General features: G+C 36.2%; 1 protein-coding gene across 12 annotated transcripts in view; it reads right to left on the bottom strand.

The window, feature by feature from the left end:
* Nucleotides 1-12517, bottom strand: part of LMBRD2 (LMBR1 domain containing 2) — a 41550-nt gene that overhangs the window by 16550 nt on the left and 12483 nt on the right. For 11 of the 12 annotated variants that reach the window (XM_083818502.1, XM_083818493.1, XM_083818495.1 and 8 more), the window contains 10 exons: nt 12282-12492; nt 10003-10077; nt 9274-9387; nt 8464-8647; nt 7418-7599; nt 5956-6089; nt 5502-5607; nt 4728-4825; nt 2827-2930; nt 1596-1642 (listed from right to left, as the gene is read on the bottom strand). In XM_083818502.1, the coding sequence (XP_083674628.1) occupies nt 1596-1642; nt 2827-2930; nt 4728-4825; nt 5502-5607; nt 5956-6089; nt 7418-7599; nt 8464-8647; nt 9274-9387; nt 10003-10077; nt 12282-12492 (1255 nt within the window). The remainder of the gene's footprint in view (nt 1-1595; nt 1643-2826; nt 2931-4727; nt 4826-5501; nt 5608-5955; nt 6090-7417; nt 7600-8463; nt 8648-9273; nt 9388-10002; nt 10078-12281; nt 12493-12517) is intronic. The other variant, XR_014577001.1, reaches the window with a different exon arrangement.

The raw sequence follows: 12517 nt of genomic DNA, 5'->3' as shown, positions 1-12517 counted from the left end.
GGTCAATGGCTCTATGTTCAGGTGAAGACCAGTGACAAGTAGTGTCCCTCAGGGGTCTGTCTTGGGACTGGGGCTGTTTAATGTCTTTATCAATGACACAGACAGTGGAATCAAGTGCACACTCAGCAAGTTTGTAGATGACACCAAGCTGAGTGGTGCAGTTGATACGTCAGAAGGAAGGGATGCCATTCAAGGGGACCTGGACAAGCTTGAGAAGTGGGCCCATGTGAACCTAACGAGGTTCAACAAGTCCAAGTGCAAGGTGCTGCACCTGGGTTGGGGCAATCCCAGAAATGAGCACAGACTGGGAGAAGAACCCATTGAGAGCAGTCCTTCCAAGAAAGACTTAGGGGTTGGACAAGAAGCTTGACATGAGCCAGCAGTGTGTGCTTGCAGCCCAGAAGGCCAACAGGACTGCACAAAAACAGGCACGGCCAGCAGGTTGAGGGAGGTGTTTGCACCCTTCTACTCTGCCTTTGTGAGGCCCCACTTGCACCCAGGTCAGGGGCCCCCAGCACAAGAAAGACGTGGATCTGTTAGAGCAGGTCCAGAGGAGGACTACAAAGATGACCAGATGGCTGGAGTACCTCTTCTAGTTATGAAGTCTGGGAGCTGGAGATGTTCAGCCTGAAGAAGAGAACGCTCAGGGAGACCTTATTATAGCCTTTCAGTACTTAATGGGGGCTAATAAAAAAGATGGAGAAAAACTATTTACTCAGGCAGATAATGGTAGTACAAGAGGGAATGGTTTTAAACCAAAAGAAGGGAGATTTAGATTAGATGTTAGGAGGAAATTCTTTCCTCAGAGGGTGGTGAGGCACTGAACAGGTTGCCCAGAGACGCTGTGCATGCCCCATCCCTGGAGGTGTTCAAGGCCAGGTTGAATAGGGCCCTGGGCAACCAAATCTTCTAGTGGGTGGCATCCCTCCCTGTAGCACAGGGATTGAACTAGATAATCTTTAAAGATCCCTTCCAACCCAAGCCATTATATGGTTTTACAATCTTTCAACTCAATAAGCACTGGAAAAGATTTGAATGAAATATTTTGTTTGTTACTCAGTGGCAACAGCACTTATTCTGTCTTAGTATAATTCCCTTCTCTGAAAAAAAAATTAACCTGTGCCAATTATAACTAATGAGCAAACAAAACAGGTAAGTTTAGGAGAGCGCACAGTACCCATTTTAAGTGAATATTCCAACACTGCAACTCTACAGTTATTTCAAGCAGAGCAGTATCAACAGAAGGGACTGGGAGCAAGCCATTCAAGATTATTTTGAAAACTACAGACTGGGAACCTGCTTAAAAGGAGATACATTTGTTACACCAATAGGCATAGGTCTTTCTAATAGCACACTGAGTAACAAGAGTGTCCAAGTAGCATGACCACAATCAACCTCTCATCTTTTAAAATGATCATGTACATTATCTTTTTCCCCCAGCCATGACTATTCTGCAAGATTAAACTGATTCCAACAGTTATTGGAGGATATGTATATTTTTTGTCAAATGGTTCAGGATGAATTAAATAGCAATGGCAAATCCTAGCATATATTGTACTATACTAAAATTATGATTAGAGAAAATATGCTCATACCCTTCTTCTGTTTTCACCTTCTTCCTGTCTTTGTCTTTTTCTTTTCTCTAAGAAAAAAAAAAAAAAAAGTCCAGCTATGTACCAAAAAAATAGTTATTCGACAGACTTTTCTTAAACAAAGGGAATGAAAACCCAGCGTTAACTACCAGGGTTCTTACTGAACACATGACTCATACAATTAAATACAGCCAAAGACAAAGCTGCTTGTCTATCACTATGGAGTTTCCCATTAAAATCAATTCATCATGTTGATATCTTCTGTCAAGACGTAACATTTGGATACCAGTTGGCAAAGCAAGAATAAACTTGAAGAAATGACTGGAAGAAGTATAACATTAAGAAGAACAGTAAGAAGAAACTTGAGTGTTATTAAATCAAAACCTTTTTGAAGTTCTGGGAAGCCTAAAGCATGACCGATATAGTTTGTGTAATTATCTGCTATTCAGTTGGAAGTGTAACATTACAATGCCAAAGAAACAGTAATCTGTTGTTGGGGGGAGTAAGTGACACCCTTCCCGATTACCAAAAAAAAAAGACCCCTCTAAATTAATCTAGCTAGTTTTGTTTCTAATAGAGTATGAAAGGAGAAGTAAAAGTATTGCATAATATAACATTTTATCCACAGATTTTAGTTTCTGAACCTTTACTCAGGACCACAACCAGCTTTAAACAAGAACTCTTTCAATAAAAAAATTAACAAAAAAACTGAGCTCTCCAAAACAGCTGATAACTACAACTCTACAGAACATGCTTACTGTGATAAAACACAATAGTTAACAGAAATATTTCAGATTTCAGGCAAAAAAAATCCTAAAGGGAACGATGGAATTTGGACAGGTCAGACACACACAGAGACTGAAATGAGTTTGTTTATTATTAAGACAATTTAAACGGTAACTATCCTTTATGACAGATTAAACAGGATCTCTGCACCTGTTCAGGTATTATTAGATCACTAATGACTTCAAAGGAACACCACCTAACTGAATTGTAAAATTATAGACACTGTACAAATAAAGCTGATATTTTACTTCAGATGTCAATGAAGTCCAACAGTGTTTACACAGCAACCTGTCTTGTGAATCTGTTGCGTTGTGTGCAGTAAGTAGATTGCCTCAGTACCATTCATAACACTGAAAAGCTATATACTTTTTTTTTCCCCCCCAACACTTCAGACATGGAAACATGCAATATACTTTCTACGAAGAACAGGATAGAGAATCTAACATACCTCTTCTGATTAGCTCCTTTCCTTCATCAATCAAATCGGAGGTCATTTCACTGTCCCCCATGAACTGCTGAAATCCCAAAAGATTCAAACAACGAGTTCCTAAACTGGTAAAAGCAAAAGAATAAGAAATTTCCTTTGTTAATTCACAGGAGAAATTTCCTTTGTTCAATCACAGTGAGTAGTTTGGATACTGCAAAACGTAAAACATTATTCAGAAGTTTCTGGACAATTCAAAGAAAAAAACCAACATTGAAGAAAAAAAGATTACCTCAGAGATTAGAAAATTCAGAACAGTGACTGGTTCCTAAATGTAATTGAAAGTAATGTAATATTCCTATGCAAGTAGTGAGATAAAAATGCTTATGGTCTGAGAGTAATGCAAATGATTTAAGACAATTAGGTGAAACCTCCTCAGACATAACAGAATTTATGCTTATTATATCCAACTGACTCTCCTCTGCCAGAGGAAAATTACTATCAATGTTATCAATGTTATGCACATTATGATTTCTCTGTGTTTTTTTTGTTTGTTTTTGTTACTGTGTGTTGGTTTTTTTTCTTTTTAAACAGCAATAACAAGAAATCCACGTTCACTGCAGTTGTTACTCAGAAGAAATGCCTGGCATTCTTTTCAGCTGAAGGCCATCATTTTGAATACCCATCAGGTGCCAGAGTAAGCTTGGTCCATCTTTTGTCTAGGGTTAAGCTAGTTCAGGAACTGTATCCAGAAACATTTTCAACTTCCCACCAGAGCATCCATGTTTTTTGTTTTTTTCCTCTCTCCAAACTAACATCAACATCATGTTCAAAAATCGCTTCATTATATACTTAGAGAAGATTTCTCCTGTACTATCTCAGCATTAAGACAGCTAGATTAAGTAAGGGAGACAGCCTTATTTGATAGATTTTAATTAAACATTCAGTTCCACATGTACGTGAATTTCTTACAGAGCATTAGAGTTCATGCAAAACAACTTATTCTACTTTCTTTTCTTCTATTACACCGTAACAGTGAAGACCCAGGATCATCATGGACAGGTCACACACAGCATTTTCCTGTCCTTTCTCATTTCTTTTGGGGATTCTTTCCCCCCAGCCTAACCTGAAGATCAGCATGGAGAAGCTAGGACTGTATTCTTGTTGCCTTATTATATGTGAATGTACATAGGCTACTGAAGGACATTAAAGGCAAACTACATTCCAGATGACGCTAAACACATACATAGCTTCTGACTGAAAAGCAATGCAAGACTGAAGAAGTGAAAATAAACGTAAACATAGGCAAGCTGGGTCAGACAAAAAGCTATCTCATCTCTTACAGTGGTCAGCAGCAGACATTTTGAAACCAATTTAAGGACCAAACAAGCATATAACTTTCTGTAATTACCCTTCCAGACTCCTGCAATTTGTGGCTTAGGCAAGCAAGATTTAATGATTTATAACACTATGCTTTCAAGCTAGTCCAGTAACTGAGCAGAGATTTGTTATTAGTCTGTTAGAAAGTTCATTAGATAAAGAGTTTCTAATGATGCTTCTTGGTTTATTGGAAAATCTTGCTGAAAATATAGCTTCCTCACCATAATTTTAATTTCAAATAGCATAATCTAATTTTTTGTGGGCTCCGAAGGTTGAACAGAATGGATCCCACAGTCTGATTAATGAATGTTTAATGGGAAATGAAATTAAGTTAAATGTAAAAACAAATGGTTTAAGAAAGGATATTCTTAAAATGTATACATTTCACATAAAACAATTGATCGCTATTTATCTTTTGCATTTTTATTAATATGTCACAGATCCATTAACATGTTCCAGGTTTACTGCTGGAAAGAAGCGAATCTCTTCTTAATTGAAGTTACTAATATAAAAAAAGTGGAGGATGAGCCTTGCAAATTACTTACCTAAAGTAGGTTGCAATACAGAGAATGACAACAAGCATTGGATAATATATATAGAATCCATCCGCAATGAAGGACAGCACTCTCATTGATCCCATTATCTGGAAAACAAATCCACATGAGCAAGCTCTAATGATATACTTCTACATACAAGTAGATAGCACGATCTTTCTGGGTGTTTTCAGTCTACAATACATGCTAAGTATTATCACAGATCTGATTCAGACAATTGACCCAGAACGTCCAGAAAAAAAAATTTAAAAAACATTTAAAAATGTTTAAGATGCTAGTTCTTTTTATCTCACCTAATCCAGAATCAGTTAAAAATTCATGGATATTTTCATCTGCTATAGAAGGACTACATTAGGACGCTACTTGCTAATGACAAAGGTAGATGCCACTTGCTGTCAGAAATCAATTGCTCAGTAAAATCAAACTCAGTATTTTTCAGTGGCCAGTTAGATTTGGTATTAATCCATAAAGATGGAAAAATTATGCTAAAGCCAGTGGAACCTACTAAAGCTGTCAGGAAGGGTAGAACAGCTTGCGCTCTCCAGCATAATGCTGTACTTTCTTAAGACAGAGACCAAAACAAAAAGCAGAGTTGTCAACAACTCCTGTGTAGCTAGCAGTCATTACCAAACTCTTGCTCTGTTACTGTCTAATATTAGTGAAAAAATAAATGAATATTTGAATCTCACTACAAAAAGTATTACAAACTATTTTTCCTATTCTCTGAACCATACAAAGCCTCAATACCGTATTTTCTGTACTTACTGATGTGTAAGCAGTTGGCTGAGCGTCTCTGTGAGAGATTGTTGCATCCATATGGGTCAAGCCCAAAAAGTTCAAGCATAACGGTGGAGTAAGACGGCAAAATAACCTGCACAAATGTAAGAGATAACAGCATTTAAATCAATCTCTTGCATTAAAGATATTAAGAAATCATAATAAGATGTATGGCCTTCAAGGCCAGGTTGGATGGGGCTTTGGGCAACCTGGTCAAGTGGAAGGCATCCCTGCCCACAGCAAGGGGCTTGGAACTAGATGATTTTAAGGCCCCTTCCAATCTAAACCATTCTGTGATTCTATTATCACAGAATAATGATGAACAGCTCAGTAGGTTTTAGACCCATATGATTATAAATGAAAGAATATAAGTAGGAGTTTAACTGATACTTTCAATTGACTACTCAGCAGAAAATCTGCAAACTGTGTGTCACATACTCACATGCCACTGAAAAGGAGACTGTATGCATCTGTCTGATGATGTGAAGCTAAGTAGTAATAGTTAAATACACGGATCCTGAAGACAGTGGAATAAACACAAATACTTAGGAAAAAGATGGTAAGAAAACAGGCCATCTGGAAAAGAAAAGTGAAATTTGAATGTAGAACTGTCCTGGTTTCAGATAGGATAAAATTAATTTTCTTCCTAGTAGCTGGTATGATGCTGTGCTTTGTATTTAGAATGAGAACAATATTGATAACACAATGTTTTAGTTGTTGCAGAGCAGTGCTTACACTAATTCAAGGACTTTTTACTTTCTCGGGCAGCACTGCCGCAAGAAGACTGGGGTTGCACAAGAAGCTGAGGGGAGATACAACCAGCACAGCTGTCCCAAACTGGCCAAAGGGATATCCCAAACCATATGGCATCACACTTAGCAATAAAAATGGGGGAGTTGGCCAGGAGAGCTGACACTGTTTGGGGACTGGCTGGAGAACAGCCAGTAGGTGGCAAGCAATTGCATTGTGCATCACTCGTTTCACTTGTTTTTTCTGTTTGTCATGTTTTGTTGTTGTTTGTTTGTTTTTAATTAAACTGTTCTAAACTCAAACCACAAGTTCTTGAATCTTCCATTTCAATTTTCTCCCCCACCCCACTGCTGGCCAGGAATGTGCAAACAGCTGTGTGGTGGTTAGCTGCTGGCCAGGTTAAAACCACAAGAACTCTACCAATGTGTTAGCACACAGTCTGAGTATGCAACAGGTTGACTGCAGTGTAATTTTTCATTTTGAGACAGGACAGTAACACCAAATCTGAGATGAGTTTCAGGTGTTTTTTTTTTCTAGTTTAAATTTTGAATGATAGTTGAAAAGTTCCATGCTTCATATAACACAACTGATGTTAGAAACATTTGTTCCACTACTTTCTATTATGTAACTGGCATTAATATAAGTGATTTATAATTACTATGACTGATTTGGCATTTTCTTCCCATAAATAGTATTAAAAACAGGTATTTTAAGTTCATTAAGTTCAACCTATTTTATTAGTATATTGAAATATTTCATCTCATCTCCTTTCCTGATACTTTTGTGCACTCATATGCTAGCCACATCTCCCAGAACTGGATTTGTGGTTGGCAGCACATTCCAATTTAGGAGAAGGGCCACACACGGTCAATCAGACGCAAAGTCAAATATTTAAGTTCCAAGCTAATGTTGCACATTTTATTCTACACCTGGTGTTCATGACAGTGGGGCTACTACTTCACCCTGTAATAGACAAATATAACAAGTGGCAAGAGGCAGACCTCCTCCACAAAAACAAAATTTCATATTTTGTATTTTACAGAGCTTCTGAAAGCTGACATTATTTACAGAGACTTGTTTTTAAATCAGTTTGGTCTACTACTATTGTAATAACACTCTAGCTATAAAGGTTTTTGTTGAGTGATCAAACTTACCTCTATGTATATATAATTATATGTCTTTTCTGCCAGCTGTATGAAAACTGCAAATAGTGATAAAACCGGATTTGTGCTGAAAAATGTGCACTCTGACCACACGACGATTACAGAGAACATGGCCAAAACGACTGCAAGAACCCTGTAAAACCATGGTCGTAGAAGACATTCCCAGTACCACTCTGAAAAACAAATACACATACAACCCTAATGGGTTAACACAACCAGAAACAGAACTCTCTCAAAACACTGCTATAAACTTCTTGCATGCACACCCTTAAAATCAAGGCTTGAATGTGTGACTCCACAAATTCAAATTCAGAACTTTTCTGATGCCTAGGGATTTGGCTCACCCCTAAGGAATCGTATGCACAATTGTGGAAAACATTGGGATTTTGGGGGTAAATTTTGCAAAAATGATGAAGGGCAGCAGAACAAGACTCTTCACTTTCAGCCCAAATACTATGGGTGACCCACTTTTTATTTGTTTGTACATCTGTTACTCTACCATAACCAAAGCTTAGGCTGTAAAATTAAGTTTTCTTACCCCACCAATAACTCACTGCTAGTACACAACAAATTAGAAGTTAATACATGATGAGAAGACACTTTCTAAAAAGATACACCAGCAACCACATCTCCTAATATTCAATTCATGACAGACGAAGAGTCCTTTTTCCTTCAATCCACAAGGGCTTACACCCCGACAATATCCTACAAATACAGAAGGTAGCCATGATCTATTAATTTGAAGTTTCTATTTTTCTTTCTTTTAAAGATTCAGAAGTTTTCAATGACTATTGCAACAGGCTACAGCTATTAGCTTGTAAAAAGTTTATGGCCAAGTGCAAAAATTAATACCTGATGGCTATTCTGTTAAATAAATGCACCAAAATGCACATTTGCTTCCTTCTACTGTAACTGAACATTTTCATATAAAACAATCTGTTCTTCTCACAGAACATTACCAATTAATCCAGTAAATTTAACTGTAGATATAAAACTGTAATTGGTTTACATGTTCAAATCTGCACAACAGCACTTACCAACAGTTGGTGTGTAGAAATACTGAACAAATTTATTCTCTGGTTCCTGGGACTGAAACGTATGAACAAATTGTCGAGTTGCACTAGTTTCATTTTTTGCCACATCTTCTAAGTAAAAGGCTTGTTCTAAAAGTATTTGCCACTGGACCTGTGTACGACGATGCCTCTGTACTGAATAAATTACCTATCATAAATTCCAAGAAATTATGGTTACAACATACTCATTTCAAAAAATGAGAGAAAAGCCTTGCAAAAATACGTTAAATTCTACATTACAGAACTGCAAAGATAATTCTGTATGCTCACAAAAGCAGACAGTTAACTATCTTAATAGAAAAGTCCCAAGAGAACTACACGACTTCTGGGTTTTGCTCTTCTTTTATCACAATTGATGTGTAGCATTAACAGCCTCCTTTTTCCAAAATACCACTTTAGTTTTGAGTCTCAGTGAATGCCACCCTTTCACTAGTTACTTTTTAAGAATTCACTGTCAATCAGTCGTTACAAGGCCATCAAAAATCATCAAATCATCACAGCAATTAAAATATTTTCAAGTTGTCTAGTGACAAGAACAGTTCTCACATATCCAGAAAACAGATCTGGATCATTTGGGATATTAAAATTCATATTTTCTTTTGCTGAGAAAAGTTAAGTAGCATCCCAAAAAAACACTACATAAAGCTATTCAGGTAAAATCTGAAAATCTTAGCTTGATTTGCATTTATTCTCATTACATTAGCATAAATTGGGCACTCTGTCATTTATTAATGAGAGAATATCTAATTATATATACATATTATATATTATTACCTGCTTGTGAAGTTTGACCAAACTTTTTTCACTTGGATAACTGTTCTGTCTTTCTTCAAAATCTTCATAATCATCCATGTTCCTACCCATTCTTTCCTGGTACTCATTAGGACACTGGTAAGAAAAAGAAAATTGACTGAAAGATGCAGGAAAATGAAATGGTTTCTGTTAATTATTTTTAAGATGTTTTAAGCATTTTGTGTAACAGAAAAGCTCACTCTAAATATAGATGCCAGTATCAAAAGGAAAAAAAAAAAATCTATCTTCTACAAGTAGAAGAAAAGTCCATATTTTCTTGTTCAAGAAAGATCAGCACGATATTCTTAAATAATTCAAAGTGCCATATCTGTTTATCAAAAACATACTTCGTGTTTTGAATGAATTCAGAATAAGGCATAGAGCAAAAAACAGATGGCATTTGCTACATACCTCATTATACTTCAAAAGAAGGTTTTATAAGTAATCAACTGCTACTACTTCCGTTTCTAATATACTATGTATCTCAAAAGACATCAGATAATTACATTCATCTTAAGAAATCCTTCTGTAAAGAATTTCAACTCCAAGTCTGGTCAGAAAGCCACAAAACTCCAATTAGAGATTTTATGTTAAATGGAAAAGAAAACAAGCAACAGGTGCAGGATGTGCTCCCACCTCCATGAACGGTTATTGCAAAAGATGTGCAATTTTTTTATTTTTATTTTTTTTACTATTGTTATTATTACTTACCTTTTTCAGTATTGTGTCAACGCATTTTCTCAAGGGGTGATTGTACTTGATACTCTCACTTACTTTACGGACTTCCTGTTGAGAAGAAAAAAAAAGTTGTTTCAATATGTTAACTAGATATAACTTTACAGGGTCAGGTAAGAGCCCCATCCCTGCCAATGGAAACACTAACCATCAGAGCCTCTAACCAGCAAAGCTTGCCCATGGCAGGTGGGGTGGAATTAGATGATCTTTAACGTACCTTCCACACCAACCCATTCTATGATTATTAGACATCTAAAAAAAGACAACTGAATGTGTATTTACAAAGAAGTTGTGTATTTAAAAAAACATACCACATTGACAGTGTCCAAGTATTACTCTGCAATTGTGTAGAGGATTGGTTTCTATGCACGCATGTTGAAATGGAGCACACCTTCCTGTTTTAGTTGTACATAACGGAGTCTCCACCTTACCTTGTTTAGTTTCACTTTATTACTTCAAGTAGCTAAATGAGTATCTTTTTACACTATCTTCTATCTTGCTCACATTTATCTCTACATAGCTGGCTTCTAAGACTATTTGATATTTATGAGTAATAAAACAGCTAAATAATTTGTTAGAAACAATTCTAGCAGTTTATCAGGCTTAGTGAGAACTAGGTTTTATTTTTCATCCTATCAACAATGCAGAGACAATCTTTTGATGGTGTTCTTATTATTACAAACTGTACTTTAAAAAAAGATACAAGTTGTAGAGTCTAGACAACAGAAGTAATTGTGAAAGTTTAGAAATCACATCCAACAGGACGGTTAGGCAGACAGAAGAACTTCGTTTGTTTAGTGCAACAAGGAAGGCTAAGTAGATGCAGACAGTTCTTCGATGTTTAAAAGGCTGTTCTAACAGGTGGGTTTCAGTGACTCAGAATTCCGTCTGAATCTACTGAGCAAAAAAATTGCCATTATATGGTACGATACAGAAAAACAAACAAAATCCTGCAAGAATGTCTGTAAAGGTCAATCCTAACATTCAGCCCTGTCAAGTACAGCACCAGAATAAAAAAAAGTAAATAAAACCAAACAATTTTGTTAGGTGTCCTCTGGTACTATGATTTCTAGAGTTTTAGTAATGTCTTCCCTCTGATAAACGAAGAAAACAAAAGCTTAAACTTAAGCAGGTGAGAGCTAAAACTTGGTGATTTATTTGCCATAGCAGCAATGTATAATTTACAATCAAGTTCTCAGTCAGCACTGGAATTCTTAAGAATTTTTGCTTATTATCAAGTATTTCACTGTTCTTACGAAGGTTAGAAAATAGAGAAAATATACTGGCCAAGAATTCTAAAGGAATAGTGCAATTGTTTATAGATTGAAAGAAAAAAAAAGAGTATATTACTAGATCTTAATTCTTGAAACAAGATTTTATGCATTATATTGTTAATGCGTAATAATACGTTGGGTAAGACAATATCAAAACCTGTCAGTCATTCTACTAAAGAACAGTCCAGTGCAAAACAGCAAGTGCTACTAGCATGGTAAGCAAAGTTTCTGATGCTCTTTTTCTAGTAAATTTTGTAGTAAATTTTGTCTTTGAAATGCTGTTATTGAAGGAGTGAAAATTCTACTATTATTTTCTTTGGTGACAGGTCAAAATAAGTTACCACCCTACCCTACAAGTCTTCTGAAACATTACTTCTAAGCCATGGTATTACAGCAGTACAGCAAGCAACAGCAATTCAATGGGTTGGTTTTCCATTCTGTTCTTGAACTACATAAGAGACTACTGCTCAATCACACAAGCAATAATAATGTCTCTCTCAAGAGAAACTCTTTGAAAAACCAGTGATCTATCTATTCTGTTCTCAAAAGGCACACACTGTAGTCTTGCAAATTCAACTTAAAAATTCTTCAAGATTGCAGAAACACACTGGAAGCAGAGCACAAAAGCAAGACATACATGTTTTGCTAGTGTTCCTGCAAATTATTTGTACACTAGATTTTCAAGCATCACTCTGGAATGTTATTAATTAGTCACCAATATTACTCCAAAAGGGCCAGTAAAAGAAAAAAAACAACAACAAATTATGACTATCAAGTTGCCATGAAATACAGGTTCTTCTATTTCTCTTTTGATTTTTATCAGTGTCATCAAGTGGCACACTATGATGATTTTCTTAATTTACAGATACTTCAAATTTCATGCTACTTGTGCTTCTTGCCAAGAAGTATGTTAACACCAGGAAATTCAGAGATGAACAACAGCAGCCTTCACTTATTTCACAGCAAAATCTAGTTACTTACCTCCATAACATCCTCTAAATTTTCCTCTGCATCTGCTTTTTCAGTCATTAGTTTGGCAGCTTTGAAATAGGTCTTCATGAGAAGATAACCCCTCTTAGCCCCATTCCAGTGAGAACGAGGAATTTCCACCAAACCATAGCCCAAAAGCAGCACGAGAAGAAAGAGACCCCATGTGTTTGCAGCAGCTATCCCAATAGTCTGAAGTTGGTTCCTTCAAAACAAACAGGAAAAAAAAG

This window comes from Anser anser (assembly GCF_964211835.1).
Source record: "Anser anser genome assembly, chromosome: Z".
Lineage (NCBI taxonomy): Eukaryota > Metazoa > Chordata > Aves > Anseriformes > Anatidae > Anser > Anser anser.
This window is presented reverse-complemented; position numbering and strand designations above follow the sequence as displayed.